The following is a 13,518-nucleotide window of genomic DNA, read 5'->3' as shown; positions in this document are numbered from 1 at the left end:
CCTGAGGTAGTATCAGGTTTGGTAATGTAGGGCTCCTCAGCCTGAGGTAGTATCAGGTTTGGTAATGTAGGGCTCCTCAGCCTGAGGTAGTATCAGAATACAAATAGTCCGGGTAGCCATTTGATTACCTGTTCAGGAGTCTTATGGCTTGGGGGTAAAAGCTGTTGAGAAGCCTTTTTGTCCTAGACTTGGCACTCCGGTACCGCTTGCCATGCGGAAGTAGAGAGAACAGTCTATGACTGGGGTGGCTGGGGTCTTTGACAATTTTTAGGGCCTTCCTCTGACACCGCCTGGTGTAGAGGTCCTGGATGGCAGGCAGCTTAGCCCCAGTGATGTACGTACTGGGCCGTACGCACTACCCTCTGTAGTGCCTTGCGGTCTGAGGCTGAACAATTGCTGTACCAGGCAGTGATGCAACCAGTCAAGATGCTCTCGATGTTGCAGCTGTAGAAACTTTTGATGATCTCAGGACCCATGCCAAATCGTTATAGTTTCCTGAGGGGGAAGAGGCTTTGTCGTGCCCTCTTCACGACTGTCTTGGTGTGTTTGGACCATTCTAGTTTGTTGTTGATGTGGACACCAAGGAACTTGAAGCTCTCAACTTGCTCCACTACAGCCCCGTCAATAAGAATGGGGTGTGCTCGGTCCTCCACAATGTTTCTAGTAAATCATAAGAGCCTAAGTTTGAACGGCCCCAACCTGTTCCAAACACATTGGGAGTAGAACGAAAAAACAGGCTAATTTATAACTTTTATAATCTAAGCACATAGAAAATGACCAAGGCTTCTGTAATGAATGGCACACACATGAACTGCTGCCCGACCTCTCTCACAAAGAGGGACAGAAGAGTCATATCTACATCCTGCTTCCTGACAGCTGGTGCGCTCTTAGTGGCAGCGTACGGTGAAGGCGCCGTGCAGGATTTCGACACAACTTCTTTTCCCCAACCAATCTGGAATTATTTACGATAAAGAGCCAGAGAAAGGATGTTATTTCCACAATAGGTAGTAAATAGTTAATTTTCTATGCTAGTCATGGGCTCATTCAGAGGGGCTGGACTGTGCCGTTTATCTGTGCTCTGTTCACAATGGACACATCTCTGCTCTGAGTTGAACAGGCAGTCTGTCATGTACAGAGCAGAACAACAGTACCAGAACTCATAGTACACCGATTTTGGCCTTTACTACTATAGCCCATAGAAACACATTGAATAACACATTCAAGTAGCAAAACACAGTCAAAAAAGAAAAACGTTTTTCAAGTGTTCGTCCTAAATCTAGGAGACAAGAAAGCTCATGAAATATATCTTTATTTTTATACATATTTAACCCTTTTATGGGGTAAAAACTACCTTCATACTTTTTTTAAACCAGTACCAGTTACCTTCAGACGAGGCGCCGTGACACTTGTGGGGGTCTTAGAGAAAAAATCTTGAGCTAAAATTGACAGATTTTCATGGGGATTTCTTTTTTTTTTTTTTTTACGGTGTGTCAATTGACTCTATGGGGATATATTACTTAAAGATATCGAGTCTCTACTAGTAGTAACAGTAGACTATTCCCTGCTGGGCCACCAGGTTGACCTACTGTATTGAGTCTCTACTAGTAATAACAGTAGACTACTCCCTGCTGGGCCACCAGGTTGACCTACTGTATTGAGTCTCTACTAGTAATAACAGTAGACTACTCCCTGCTGGGCCACCAGGTTGACCTACTGTATTGAGTCTCTACTAGTAATAACAGTAGACTACTCCCTGCTGGGCCACCAGGTTGACCTACTGTATTGAGTCTCTACTAGTAATAACAGTAGACTACTCCCTGCTGGGCCACCAGGTTGACCTACTGTATTGAGTCTCTACTAGTAACAGTAGACTACTCCCTGCTGGGCCACCAGGTTGACCTACTGTATTGAGTCTCTACTAGTAGTAACAGTAGACTACTCCCTGCTGGGCCACCAGGTTGATCTACTGTATTGAGTCTCTACTAGTAATAACAGTAGACTACTCCCTGCTGGGTCACCAGGTTGATCTCCTGTATTGAGTCTCTACTAGTAATAACAGTAGACTACTCCCTGCTGGGCCACCAGGTTGATCTACTGTATTGAGTCTCTACTAGTAATAACAGTAGACTACTCCCTGCTGGGCCACCAGGTTGATCTACTGTATTGAGTCTCTACTAGTAGTAACAGTAGACTACTTGTAGTAGTGTCATGCATGCAGGGGGGCAGAGGAGAAGAAAAGTTGTTTATTGTGATTAGATCAATATTCATATATAATTGATATTAACCACAAAATTCTTCCCAAAACTCATGAATTGACTGGTGTATGGCGTCCTTGGTTAACCTCAGACATCTCTCTGCCTTTCACTGAGGTGTGTATCAGTACTAAATATTCATTACTTCTCTCCCTCTTGTAGACACCTGTTATGTGCTGTCATTTGCCATCATTATGTTGAACACCAGCCTGCACAACCCCAATGTCAGAGACAAGCCCCCTGTAGAGAGATTCATCTCCATGAACAGAGGTATCAATGAGGGAGGAGACCTGCCAGAGGAACTACTCAGGGTGAGAGTGTGCGTGTGTTTGCGTGCGTGTATAGAGCAAATGTTTTTTCCATTACTCAACATTTTTGTATTCTATTTGACAGAATTTATTTGACAGCATAAAAAATGAGCCCTTCAAAATCCCAGAGGACGATGGCAACGATCTGACACATACATTCTTCAACCCTGACAGAGAGGGATGGCTACTGAAATTAGGCGAGTGACGACCAAAGAATCCACATCTTGGTTCACCAACATAACTCCAAGTATTCTATATCCTATCCTTTTTCACTACATTTTTGTGCAGATGGCTATGATCTCAGGATATGATCTAATGTTAGCAATGTGAAAAACAACTCGTATTATTTCTGCACTACTGTCTCAACCTGTCTTTTCCCTCTCACTCCAAACATGGTCTGTGTGATTCAGCTGTTTCTCTCTCAGTCCTTGGTTTATGCCCTTACTGTTAAATGTGCCCTCTTGTTTTCACTCACACCCTTTAACTTGTCACCTTTCTGTTCTGTGACTGGCTGTTTCTTCTTACTCTGCACTAGGAGGTAGGTACCCCTCCTCGATCCCAGTAGAAGTTGCCCCTAACTACTGATCCAAGGTCAAATATATTGGTTATGGTTAGGATTGAGGGTGGACGTAAACTGATCCTAGATCTGTGGTTAGGGACAACATCTTCTCCCAACCTTCTCATCCTGAGAACCCATGCTAACATGTAGACCAAGCGGTTAATCTTCTTAGTCAACAGATGTATTAGCTGCTAGCTTGTTAGTCTGTTTGTTTGTTTTTCCAGCCCATGTGACCTGACCAGGAAAAACTCAGGGCCCTAGTTATTATAGCATCTGATTAAATAAGGCCCAAGGAAGGGGTGCATTTATTTAATTTTGGTCATGGGTTTGCACTTGGAGAAAGTTCTGTATGCTACAGTATGTGCTGATCTTGTGGTGTTCTGAGTTCCTCCTGCTGCTGCCCTCCAGGCCTGAAACACTTATGCTGCTGCTGCCCTCCAGGCCTGAAACACTTATGCTGCTGCTGCCCTCCAGGCCTCTAACACATACTGCTGCTGCTGCCCTCCAGGCCTGAAACATATCCTGCTGCTGCTGCTGCCCTACAGGCCTCAAACACATACTGCTACTGCTGCTGCTGCCCCCCAGGCCTGAAACGCATATGCTGCTGCTGCTGCCCCCCAGGCCTGAAACACATATGCTGCTGCTGCTGCCCTCCAGGCCTCAAACACGTACTGCTACTGCTGCCCTCCAGGCCTGAAACACATATGCTGCTGCTGCTGCCCTCCAGGCCTCAAACACATACTGCTACTGCTGCCCTCCAGGCCTCAAACACATACTGCTACTGCTGCCCTCCAGGCCTCAAACACATACTACTGCTGCCCTCCAGGTCTCAAACAAATACTGCTGCTGCTGCCTTCCAGGACTGAAACACATATGCTGCTGCTGCCCTCCAGGCCTCAAACACATACTACTGCTGCTGCCTTCCAGGACTGAAACACATATGCTGCTGCTGCTGCCCTCCAGGCCTGAAACACATATGCTGCTGCTGCTGCCCTCCAGGCCTGAAACACATATGCTGCTGCTGCCCTCCAGGCCTGAAACACATATGCTGCTGCTGCTGCCCTCCAGGCCTCAAACACGTACTGCTACTGCTGCCCTCCAGGTCTCAAACACATACTGCTGCTGCTGCTGCCCTCCAGGCCTGAAACACATATGCTGCTGCTGCTGCCCTCCAGGCCTCAAACACGTACTGCTACTGCTGCCCTCCAGGCCTCAAACACATACTGCTGCTGCTGCTGCCCTCCAGGTCTCAAACACATACTGCTGCTGCTGCTGCCCTCCAGGCCTCAAACACGTACTGCTACTGCTGCCCTCCAGGCCTCAAACACATACTGCTGCTGCTGCTGCCCTCCAGGTCTCAAACACATACTGCTGCTGCCCTCCAGGCCTGAAACGCATCCTGCTGCTTCCTACTTCCTCCTATCTGGGTGCGTCTCAAATGGCCTCCTATATAGTGCACTACTGGTGAAAATAGTGCACTATATTGTAGAGAACAGAGTGCCATTTGGGATGAAACCTCTATCTATCCATTGGGATCCCCCTCTTTCCATCCCACCGGCTGCGCTTGCCAGATAATTTGAGTTTGTTTTCCACTCAGAGTTGCATGCATTACATCTGTATGCTCATTTTAGCATCCTTTTAGAAGGAGCTGTAGCCTGTCAGGTAGTTACATGGGTCATTACTGCAGCCTGTCAGGTAGTTAAATGGGTCATTGCTGCAGCCTGTCAGGTAGTTAAATGGGTCATTACTGCAGCCTGTCAGGTAGTTACATGGGTCATTACTGCAGCCTGTCAGGTAGTTAAATGGGTCATTACTGCAGCCTGTCAGGTAGTTACATGGGTCATTACTGCAGCCTGTCAGGTAGTTAAATGGGTCATTGCTGCAGCCTGTCAGGTAGTTAAATGGGTCATTACTGCAGCCTGTCAGGTAGTTACATGGGTCATTACTGCAGCCTGTCAGGTAGTTACATGGGTCATTACTGCAGCCTGTCAGGTAGTTAAATGGGTCATTACTGCAGCCTGTCAGGTAGTTACATGGGTCATTACTGCAGCCTGTCAGGTAGTTAAATGGATCATTACTGCAGCCTGTCAGGTAGTTACATGGGTCATTACTGCAGCCTGTCAGGTAGTTAAATGGATCATTACTGCAGCCTGTCAGGTAGTTAAATGGGTCATTACTGCAGCCTGTCAGGTAGTTAAATGGGTCATTACTGCAGCCTGTCAGGTAGTTACATGGGTCATTACTGCAGCCTGTCAGGTAGTTAAATGGGTCATTACTGCAGCCTGTCAGGTAGTTAAATGGGTCATTACTGCAGCCTGTCAGGTAGTTAAATGGGTCATTACTGCAGCCTGTCAGGTAGTTAAATGGGTCATTACTGCAGCCTGTCAGGTAGTTACATGGGTCATTACTGCAGCCTGTCAGGTAGTTAAATGGGTCATTACTGCAGCCTGTCAGGTAGTTAAATGGGTCATTACTGCAGCCTGTCAGGTAGTTACATGGGTCATTACTGCAGCCTGTCAGGTAGTTAAATGGATCATTACTGCAGCCTGTCAGGTAGTTAAATGGGTCATTACTGCAGCCTGTCAGGTAGTTACATGGGTCATTACTGCAGCCTGTCAGGTAGTTACATGGGTCATTACTGCAGCCTGTCAGGTAGTTAAATGGGTCATTACTGCAGCCTGTCAGGTAGTTAAATGGGTCATTACTGCAGCCTGTCAGGTAGTTACATGGGTCATTACTGCAGCCTGTCAGGTAGTTAAATGGGTCATTACTGCAGCCTGTCAGGTAGTTAAATGGGTCATTACTGCAGCCTGTCAGGTAGTTACATGGGTCATTACTGCAGCCTGTCAGGTAGTTAAATGGGTCATTACTGCAGCCTGTCAGGTAGTTAAATGGGTCATTACTGCAGCCTGTCAGGTAGTTACATGGGTCATTACTGCAGCCTGTCAGGTAGTTAAATGGGTCATTACTGCAGCCTGTCAGGTAGTTAAATGGGTCATTACTGCAGCCTGTCAGGTAGTTACATGGGTCATTACTGCAGCCTGTCAGGTAGTTAAATGGGTCATTACTGCAGCCTGTCAGGTAGTTAAATGGGTCATTACTGCAGCCTGTCAGGTAGTTACATGGGTCATTACTGCAGCCTGTCAGGTAGTTACATGGGTCATTACTGCAGCCTGTCAGGTAGTTAAATGGGTCATTACTGCAGCCTGTCAGGTAGTTACATGGGTCATTACTGCAGCCTGTCAGGTAGTTAAATGGGTCATTACTGCAGCCTGTCAGGTAGTTACATGGGTCATTACTGCAGCCTGTCAGGTAGTTAAATGGGTCATTACTGCAGCCTGTCAGGTAGTTAAATGGGTCATTACTGCAGCCTGTCAGGTAGTTACATGGGTCATTACTGCAGCCTGTCAGGTAGTTACATGGGTCATTACTGCAGCCTGTCAGGTAGTTAAATGGGTCATTACTGCAGCCTGTCAGGTAGTTACATGGGTCATTACTGCAGCCTGTCAGGTAGTTAAATGGGTCATTACTGCAGCCTGTCAGGTAGTTACATGGGTCATTACTGCAGCCTGTCAGGTAGTTAAATGGGTCATTACTGCAGCCTGTCAGGTAGTTACATGGGTCATTACTGCAGCCTGTCAGGTAGTTACATGGGTCATTACTGCAGCCTGTCAGGTAGTTACATGGGTCATTACTGCAGCCTGTCAGGTAGTTACAGTGCCTTCGGAAAGTGTTCAGACCCCTTGAATTTTTTCACATTGTTAAGTTATTATTATTATTCTAAAATTGATTGTTTTTTTTTGCTCATTTAATAATGACAAAGCAAAACCAGGTTGTTTTAGAAATTTGTGCTAATTCATAAATGTGTAAACTGATATCACATTTACATAATTATTCAGACCCTTTACTCAGTACTTTGTTGAAGTACCTCTGGCAGCAATTACAGCCTCAAGTCTTCTTGGGTATGACGCTACAAGCTTGACACACCTGTATTTGGGGAATTTCTCCCATTCTTCTCTGCAGTTCTGTCAGGTTGGATGGGGAGCGTCGCTGCACAGCTATTTTCAGGTCTATCCAGAGATGTTCGATCAGGTTTAAGTCCGGGCTCTGGCTGGGCCATTCAAGGACATTGAGACTTGTCCTGAAGGCACTCCTGCATTGTCTTGGCTGTGTGCTTAGGGTTGTTGTCCTGTTGGTGGAAGCTGAACCTTCACCCCAGTCTGAGGCCCTGAGCGCTCAGGTTTTCATCAAGGATCTTTCTGTGCTTTTGCTCTGTTCATTTTTCCCACAATCCTGACTAGTCTCCCAGTCCCTGCTGCTGAAAAACATCCCCACAGCATGATGCTGCCACCACCATGCTTCACCGTAGGGATGGTGCCAGGTTTCCTACATACGTGACGCTTGGCATTCAGGCCAAAGAGTTCAATCTTGGTTTCATCAGACCAGAGATTCTTGTTTCTCATGGCCTGAGTCTTTAGGTGCCTTTTGGCAAACTCCAAGCTGGCTGTCATGTGCTTTTTCCTGAGGAGTGTCTTCCGTCTGGCCACTCTACCATAAAGGCCTGATTGGCGGAGTGTTGCAGAGATGGTTGTCCTTCTGGAAGGTTCTCCCATCTCCACAGAGGAACTTTGGAGCTCTGTCAGAGTGACCATCGGGTTCTTCACCTCCCTGACCAAGGCCCTTCTACCCCGATTGCTCAGTTTTGCCGGGCGGCCAGCTCTAGGAAGAGTTGATGGTTCCAAACTTCTTGCATTTAAGAATGACGAGGCCACTGTGTTCTTGGGGACCTTTAATGCTGCAGAAATGTTTTGGTATCCTTCCCCAGATCTGTGCCTCGACACAATCCCGTCTCAGAACTCCACAGACAATTCCTTCGACCTCATGACTTGGTTTTTGCTCTGACATGCACTGGCAACTGTGGCACCTTATATAGACAGGTGTTTTCCTTTCCAAATCATGTCCAATCAATTGAATGTACCACAGGTGGACTCCAATGAAGTTGTAGAAACATCTCAAGGATGATCAATGGAAACAGGATGCACCTGAGCTCAATTTCGAGTCTCATAACGAAGGGTCTGAAATACTTATGTAAATAAATTAGCAAATTTTCTTAACCTGTTTTCGCTTTGTCATTATGAGGTATTATGTGTAGATTGCTGAGGATTTTTTTAAACTTAATCTAATTAGGATAAGGCTGTAACATAAAATGTGGAAAAAGTCAAGGGGTCTGAATACTTACCAAAGGCACTGTATATACAGTACCAGTCAAAAGTTTGGACACCTACTCATTCAAGGGTTTTTCTTTATTTTTACTATTTTCTACATTGTAGAATAATAGTGAAGATGTCAAAACAATGAAATAACACATGGAATCATGTAACTAAAGAATTGTTCAATCTAAAATATATTTAGATTTGTTTTTCGAAGTAGCCACCCTTTGCCTTGACATCTTTGCACACTCATGGCATTCTATCAACCAGCTTCATGAGGAATGCTTTTCCAACAGTTTTGAAGGAGTTCCCACATGCTGAGCAGTTGTTGGTTGCTTTTCCTTCAGTCTGCAGTCCAATTCAACCCAATTTGAGATGGTTTAGGATGATGTCGGGTGATTGTGGAGGCCAGGTCATCTGATACAGCACTCCATCACTCTCCCTCTTGGTCAAATAGCCCTTACACAGCCTGGAGGTGTTTTTGGGGTCATTGGCCTGTTGAAAAATAAATGATGGTCCCACTAAGCGCAAACCAGAAGGGATGGTGTATCTCTGCAGAATGCTGTGGTAGTCATGCTGGTTAAGTGTGCCTTGAATTCTAAATAAATCACAGACCGTGTCACCAGCAAAGCACTATCACACCACCACCTCCATACTTCACAGTTGGAGCCATACATGTGGAGATCATCTGTTCACCTACTCTGCATTTCAAAGACACGGCGGTCCAAAAAAATCTCAAATTTGGACTCATCAGACCAAAGGACAGGTTCCCACCGGTCTAATTTCCATTGCTCGTGTTTCTTGGCCCTGATCTACTCCCTAAAGTATAGTAATACAATAGTAATCATAATAATATTACTTACAATTACATGGATTATTGACTGCTTGCATCATTTTGGTTTAACAAACTCATAATCCTTAATCTGGACAACTGTAGAGAATTATCTGCATTTATCTGCTGACAAAGGCTTGACTCAAGGAGAGAAGAGTTAATGCTAACTCCATATCGTGAGGAGATATTCTTCCTGAAAAAAATGCAGCGTCTGAGAATTGTATCTTGTTACTCATTTTGTTCCTCACACTCCCTGGTTGGTCGGACAGACTGGCTTCCCGGTACAGAGAGGGATTTGGCCAAGTGAAAAGAACTGAGTTAAGACTATGATGAATGCTTCCATGAAGTGGGTCCACATCCCCATTTTGTATTGATTGTTTGTACTTGAACAGGAATTTAAACAAGTAAACTCATTGCAGTAAACTCGCTTAGTGTATTGTTACAGAAATGCAGAATGAGTAATTGTCCCTCTCTTTTCACTTTATATCTGCAAAATAATGAAATAAAATTAAGATGTATCACTTTTAAGAGGCAAATGTCTTTATTATGCAGTGGGCTGGGTATACAGTGATGTCAGTCTGAATGCATTGCCACTCCTGACCAATGAACCACGCTCCCCAGCTCCGGCCTCATTTCTGGGATTTCTCCCCAAATTGAACCCACATTTTGACTGTTTTCACAAGCAATACCTGCACTGCTTTGGGACCTCTAGGGAGGCTGAGGGGCGGGAGGGGGGATATTGGGCCCCTGATTAAATCAGCCTAATGGACAGACTGCCAATCAGATAGGAAGAGTACCCTAAGGTCTGAGGGCTGGACTATAGGCTAGTCTGTCTGTCTCAACATTGAGTCTCAAAGGAAATGTTCATAATTGCTGTTGCAGTTTGCACTGAAATGAGTCTATGAGAAAGACTGCTGGTTGCTGAAAGGTTGACAATAAGCAGCCTCCATCTAAAACCCTTTCCCATAATATTGTATAGGCCCAAGACTTTAGCATCCACATGCCATGCTAGGGTCTATTCAGGAGGGAGAAATAGATTGCCTAGAACAGATATCAATGGCATGTAGAATATAGAGAATCAGGTCAACTCTATACATTACGGTTAGAATTGCAGATAGAAATTCATCACCTCATTGGCTGTGTAGCCGACAGCACTGCATCTCTGCATGGCCATTGGCTCTTCTCTGTCTGTGGTTTGTTACACAACATGTCTCTCTTTGAGGATGTAACTCTTGTTACTCTACAGGTGGAAGAGTGAAGACCTGGAAGAGACGGTGGTTCATTCTGACTGACAACTGCCTGTACTACTTTGAATACACAACGGTAAGTTAGTGTGGTTTTATCAATGAGAGACCTCTGTAGCAGATGCAGCCCGGCCCTTTGATCTAAATGCACCAAGGTCCAGCAATTAACACGATGTATGGAACCATCTGGGAGGTCTGCTGCACATCTGGCCTAGCCAGACCCCCCCCCCCCCCCCCCCATTATCCTATACACACTGATGACAGTACAGCCCCAACACACCACAGCTTAGAGCCCACTACCAGGATTGAGTCCAGTCCCTGGACGTCCCCTCCCTGCTGTGTTCTCTCATTAAGAGAAAGACCGGGCTGTTCTGTTCCTCAAGGTCTCCTCTGCCCCCAGACACAATAGAAACCCACTGTAGGATTGGGTTACTCCCTTAAGTAACTTCCTCGTACAATAGAATATTGTCCGAAAATTGCTGATTTATACACACTTATGTGAATAAAACACACATTAATAATTTTTTGTTATTGAACCAGCAGCACAAAACAATTGGCCTGTAAGTATATGCTGTGTGGCTACATATTAAATAAATGAATGTGTTCTTCACGTCTGCAGGACAAGGAACCTCGTGGGATCATTCCTTTGGAGAACCTCAGTATAAGAGAAGTGGATGAGCCCAGGAAACCTGTAAGTTCCTCAAAATATACTGAAACACTTTCTAAGAAAGGACTAAAAGCACTGAACACTTCTAGTCCCTCTTCACTGTAACACTCTTCAACGGGACTAACTGTCCCTCTTCACTGTAACACTCTTCAACGGGACTAACTGTCCCTCTTCACTGTAACACTCTTCAACGGGACTAACTGTCCCTCTTCACTGTAACACCCTTCAACAGGACTAACTGTCCCTCTTCACCGGGACTAACTGTCCCTCTTCACTGTAACACTCTTCACCGGGACTAACTGTCCCTCTTCACCGGGACTAACTGTCCCTCTTCACTGTAACACTCTTCAACAGGACTAACTGTCCCTCTTCACTGTAACACTCTTCAACAGGACTAACTGTCCCTCTTCACTGTAACACTCTTCAACGGGATTAACTGTCCCTCTTCACTGTAACACTCTTCAACAGGACTAACTGTCCCTCTTCACCGGGACTAACTGTCCCTCTTCACTGTAACACTCTTCAACAGGACTAACTGTCCCTCTTCACTGTAACACTCTTCAACGGGACTAACTGTCCCTCTTCACTGTAACACTCTTCAACGGGACTAACTGTCCCTCTTCACTGTAACACTCTTCAACAGGACTAACTGTCCCTCTTCACTGTAACACTCTTCACCGGGACTAACTGTCCCTCTTCACTGTAACACTCTTCAACAGGACTAACTGTCCCTCTTCACCGGGACTAACTGTCCCTCTTCACTGTAACACTCTTCACCGGGACTAACTGTCCCTCTTCACCGGGACTAACTGTCCCTCTTCACTGTAACACTCTTCAACAGGACTAACTGTCCCTCTTCACTGTAACACTCTTCAACAGGACTAACTGTCCCTCTTCACTGTAACACTCTTCAACGGGACTAACTGTCCCTCTTCACTGTAACACTCTTCAACAGGACTAACTGTCCCTCTTCACCGGGACTAACTGTCCCTCTTCACTGTAACACTCTTCACCGGGACTAACTGTCCCTCTTCACCGGGACTAACTGTCCCTCTTCACTGTAACACTCTTCAACAGGACTAACTGTCCCTCTTCACTGTAACACTCGTCAACATGACTAACTGTCCCTCTTCAACATAACTAATTATTTGTCTTCACTGTAACTAGTTCTGTACTCGCATCTCACTCTCACTGTCGTCCAATCAGAACTGTTTCGAGCTCTACAACCCCAACCACAAGGGTTCGTTGATCAAGGCGTGTAAGACTGAGGCGGACGGCCGGGTCGTCGAGGGCAACCACACAGTGTACAGGATATCAGCGCCCACCACAGAGGAGAAGGAGGAGTGGATCAAATCCATCAAGTATGTTTTTGTCTATAACCCACCTAAGGTTTTGGGAGTTTTACCCCCATGTAAACACAACATATATTACTCACCAGGGTCCAAAGCCCATAGTCATCTGCTAGGAGACACCAATGAATCTCAACGATTCAATGGCAAAGCTAGGATTAAACCAGTATGTATGTATCCACTGACACTTCTTTGAAGATGGGTTGGTCTTCACACAAAGCACCATGACCATGTGTGAACTCTTTGATGTAACTGTGTGACAGACTAACCCATATGGCTGAGAGGCTCACTTTCTCAGTTTGCGGTAGACAAGACTGGGCTCAGAGTTGATCTGAGCTCTCTGGAGGTTAAATGGGTTTCTGTTTGATAAAGCTCTGTAGAGTGTCCTGTAGGCAGGAGCGCTAGAACACACATGCTACACTCTCTCTTTCTAGCATTCAGTCTCAATTTGTTCCTCTTCGTGTTTTCGCAAAATCCACACTATTTATCAGGCACCACTGCTGTTTAGTTAAGGAGAGAAGGAATGATGAAAGTGCTCTGTTAAATTGGACCCAGAGGGTGATTGATCATTGCTCCTCTCAGCTGTGCTTTCCAATGATCAATATCTGCTGTGAAATCATATTATATGATGCTCTCATCAGGCATGAAGATATAGAAACACCATTAGGATTGAACGCTGGGTTTCCATTAGAACCAACAGAATAGATTTTTCTGCTCGTGCCACAACCTTACTGGCAAGCTTGTTTGGATGAAGTGGATGCAATACACAGGGGAACATGATGAGTATGTCAACTTTAGTTGTGCAATTATCATAACTTTAGATGGGGTGTTGGAAAATGAGTTTACAGTGGGAGAATTGGGAAACCAGTGCCAATCCTAGTCCATACCAGCCCTGTATGAAATCTCAGCCGTAGGTCAACTTTATAGGCCTCTTCATTGTGTTGTAGCTGTCAGACTGTGCAGAAGAGGCCAGATCTGGGTTGCTTTACCTCACATACATACACCCTTTCTGTACTCTGAGTCCGCTTCAGTCTCCCCTGTGGTCAGCATGATACACACACCGAACGACCATCCCAGCATGTCCTGTGTTCCTACTG

At 45.5% G+C, this 13,518-nt stretch overlaps 1 protein-coding gene across 4 annotated transcripts in view; it reads left to right on the top strand.

The window, feature by feature from the left end:
- LOC110503140 (cytohesin-3) overlaps positions 1-13,518 on the top strand; it is a 50,340-nt gene that overhangs the window by 33,392 nt on the left and 3,430 nt on the right. For all 4 annotated transcript variants that reach the window (XM_036960699.1, XM_036960701.1, XM_036960700.1 and 1 more), the window contains exons 8-12: positions 2,415-2,563; positions 2,646-2,757; positions 10,408-10,484; positions 11,025-11,096; positions 12,279-12,433. In XM_036960699.1, the coding sequence (XP_036816594.1) occupies positions 2,415-2,563; positions 2,646-2,757; positions 10,408-10,484; positions 11,025-11,096; positions 12,279-12,433 (565 nt within the window). The remainder of the gene's footprint in view (positions 1-2,414; positions 2,564-2,645; positions 2,758-10,407; positions 10,485-11,024; positions 11,097-12,278; positions 12,434-13,518) is intronic.

This window comes from Oncorhynchus mykiss, chromosome 23 (assembly GCF_013265735.2).
Source record: "Oncorhynchus mykiss isolate Arlee chromosome 23, USDA_OmykA_1.1, whole genome shotgun sequence".
Classification (NCBI taxonomy): domain Eukaryota; kingdom Metazoa; phylum Chordata; class Actinopteri; order Salmoniformes; family Salmonidae; genus Oncorhynchus; species Oncorhynchus mykiss.
The sequence above is the reverse complement of the archived record's forward strand: the minus strand, read 5'-3'. Positions and strand labels throughout refer to the sequence as shown.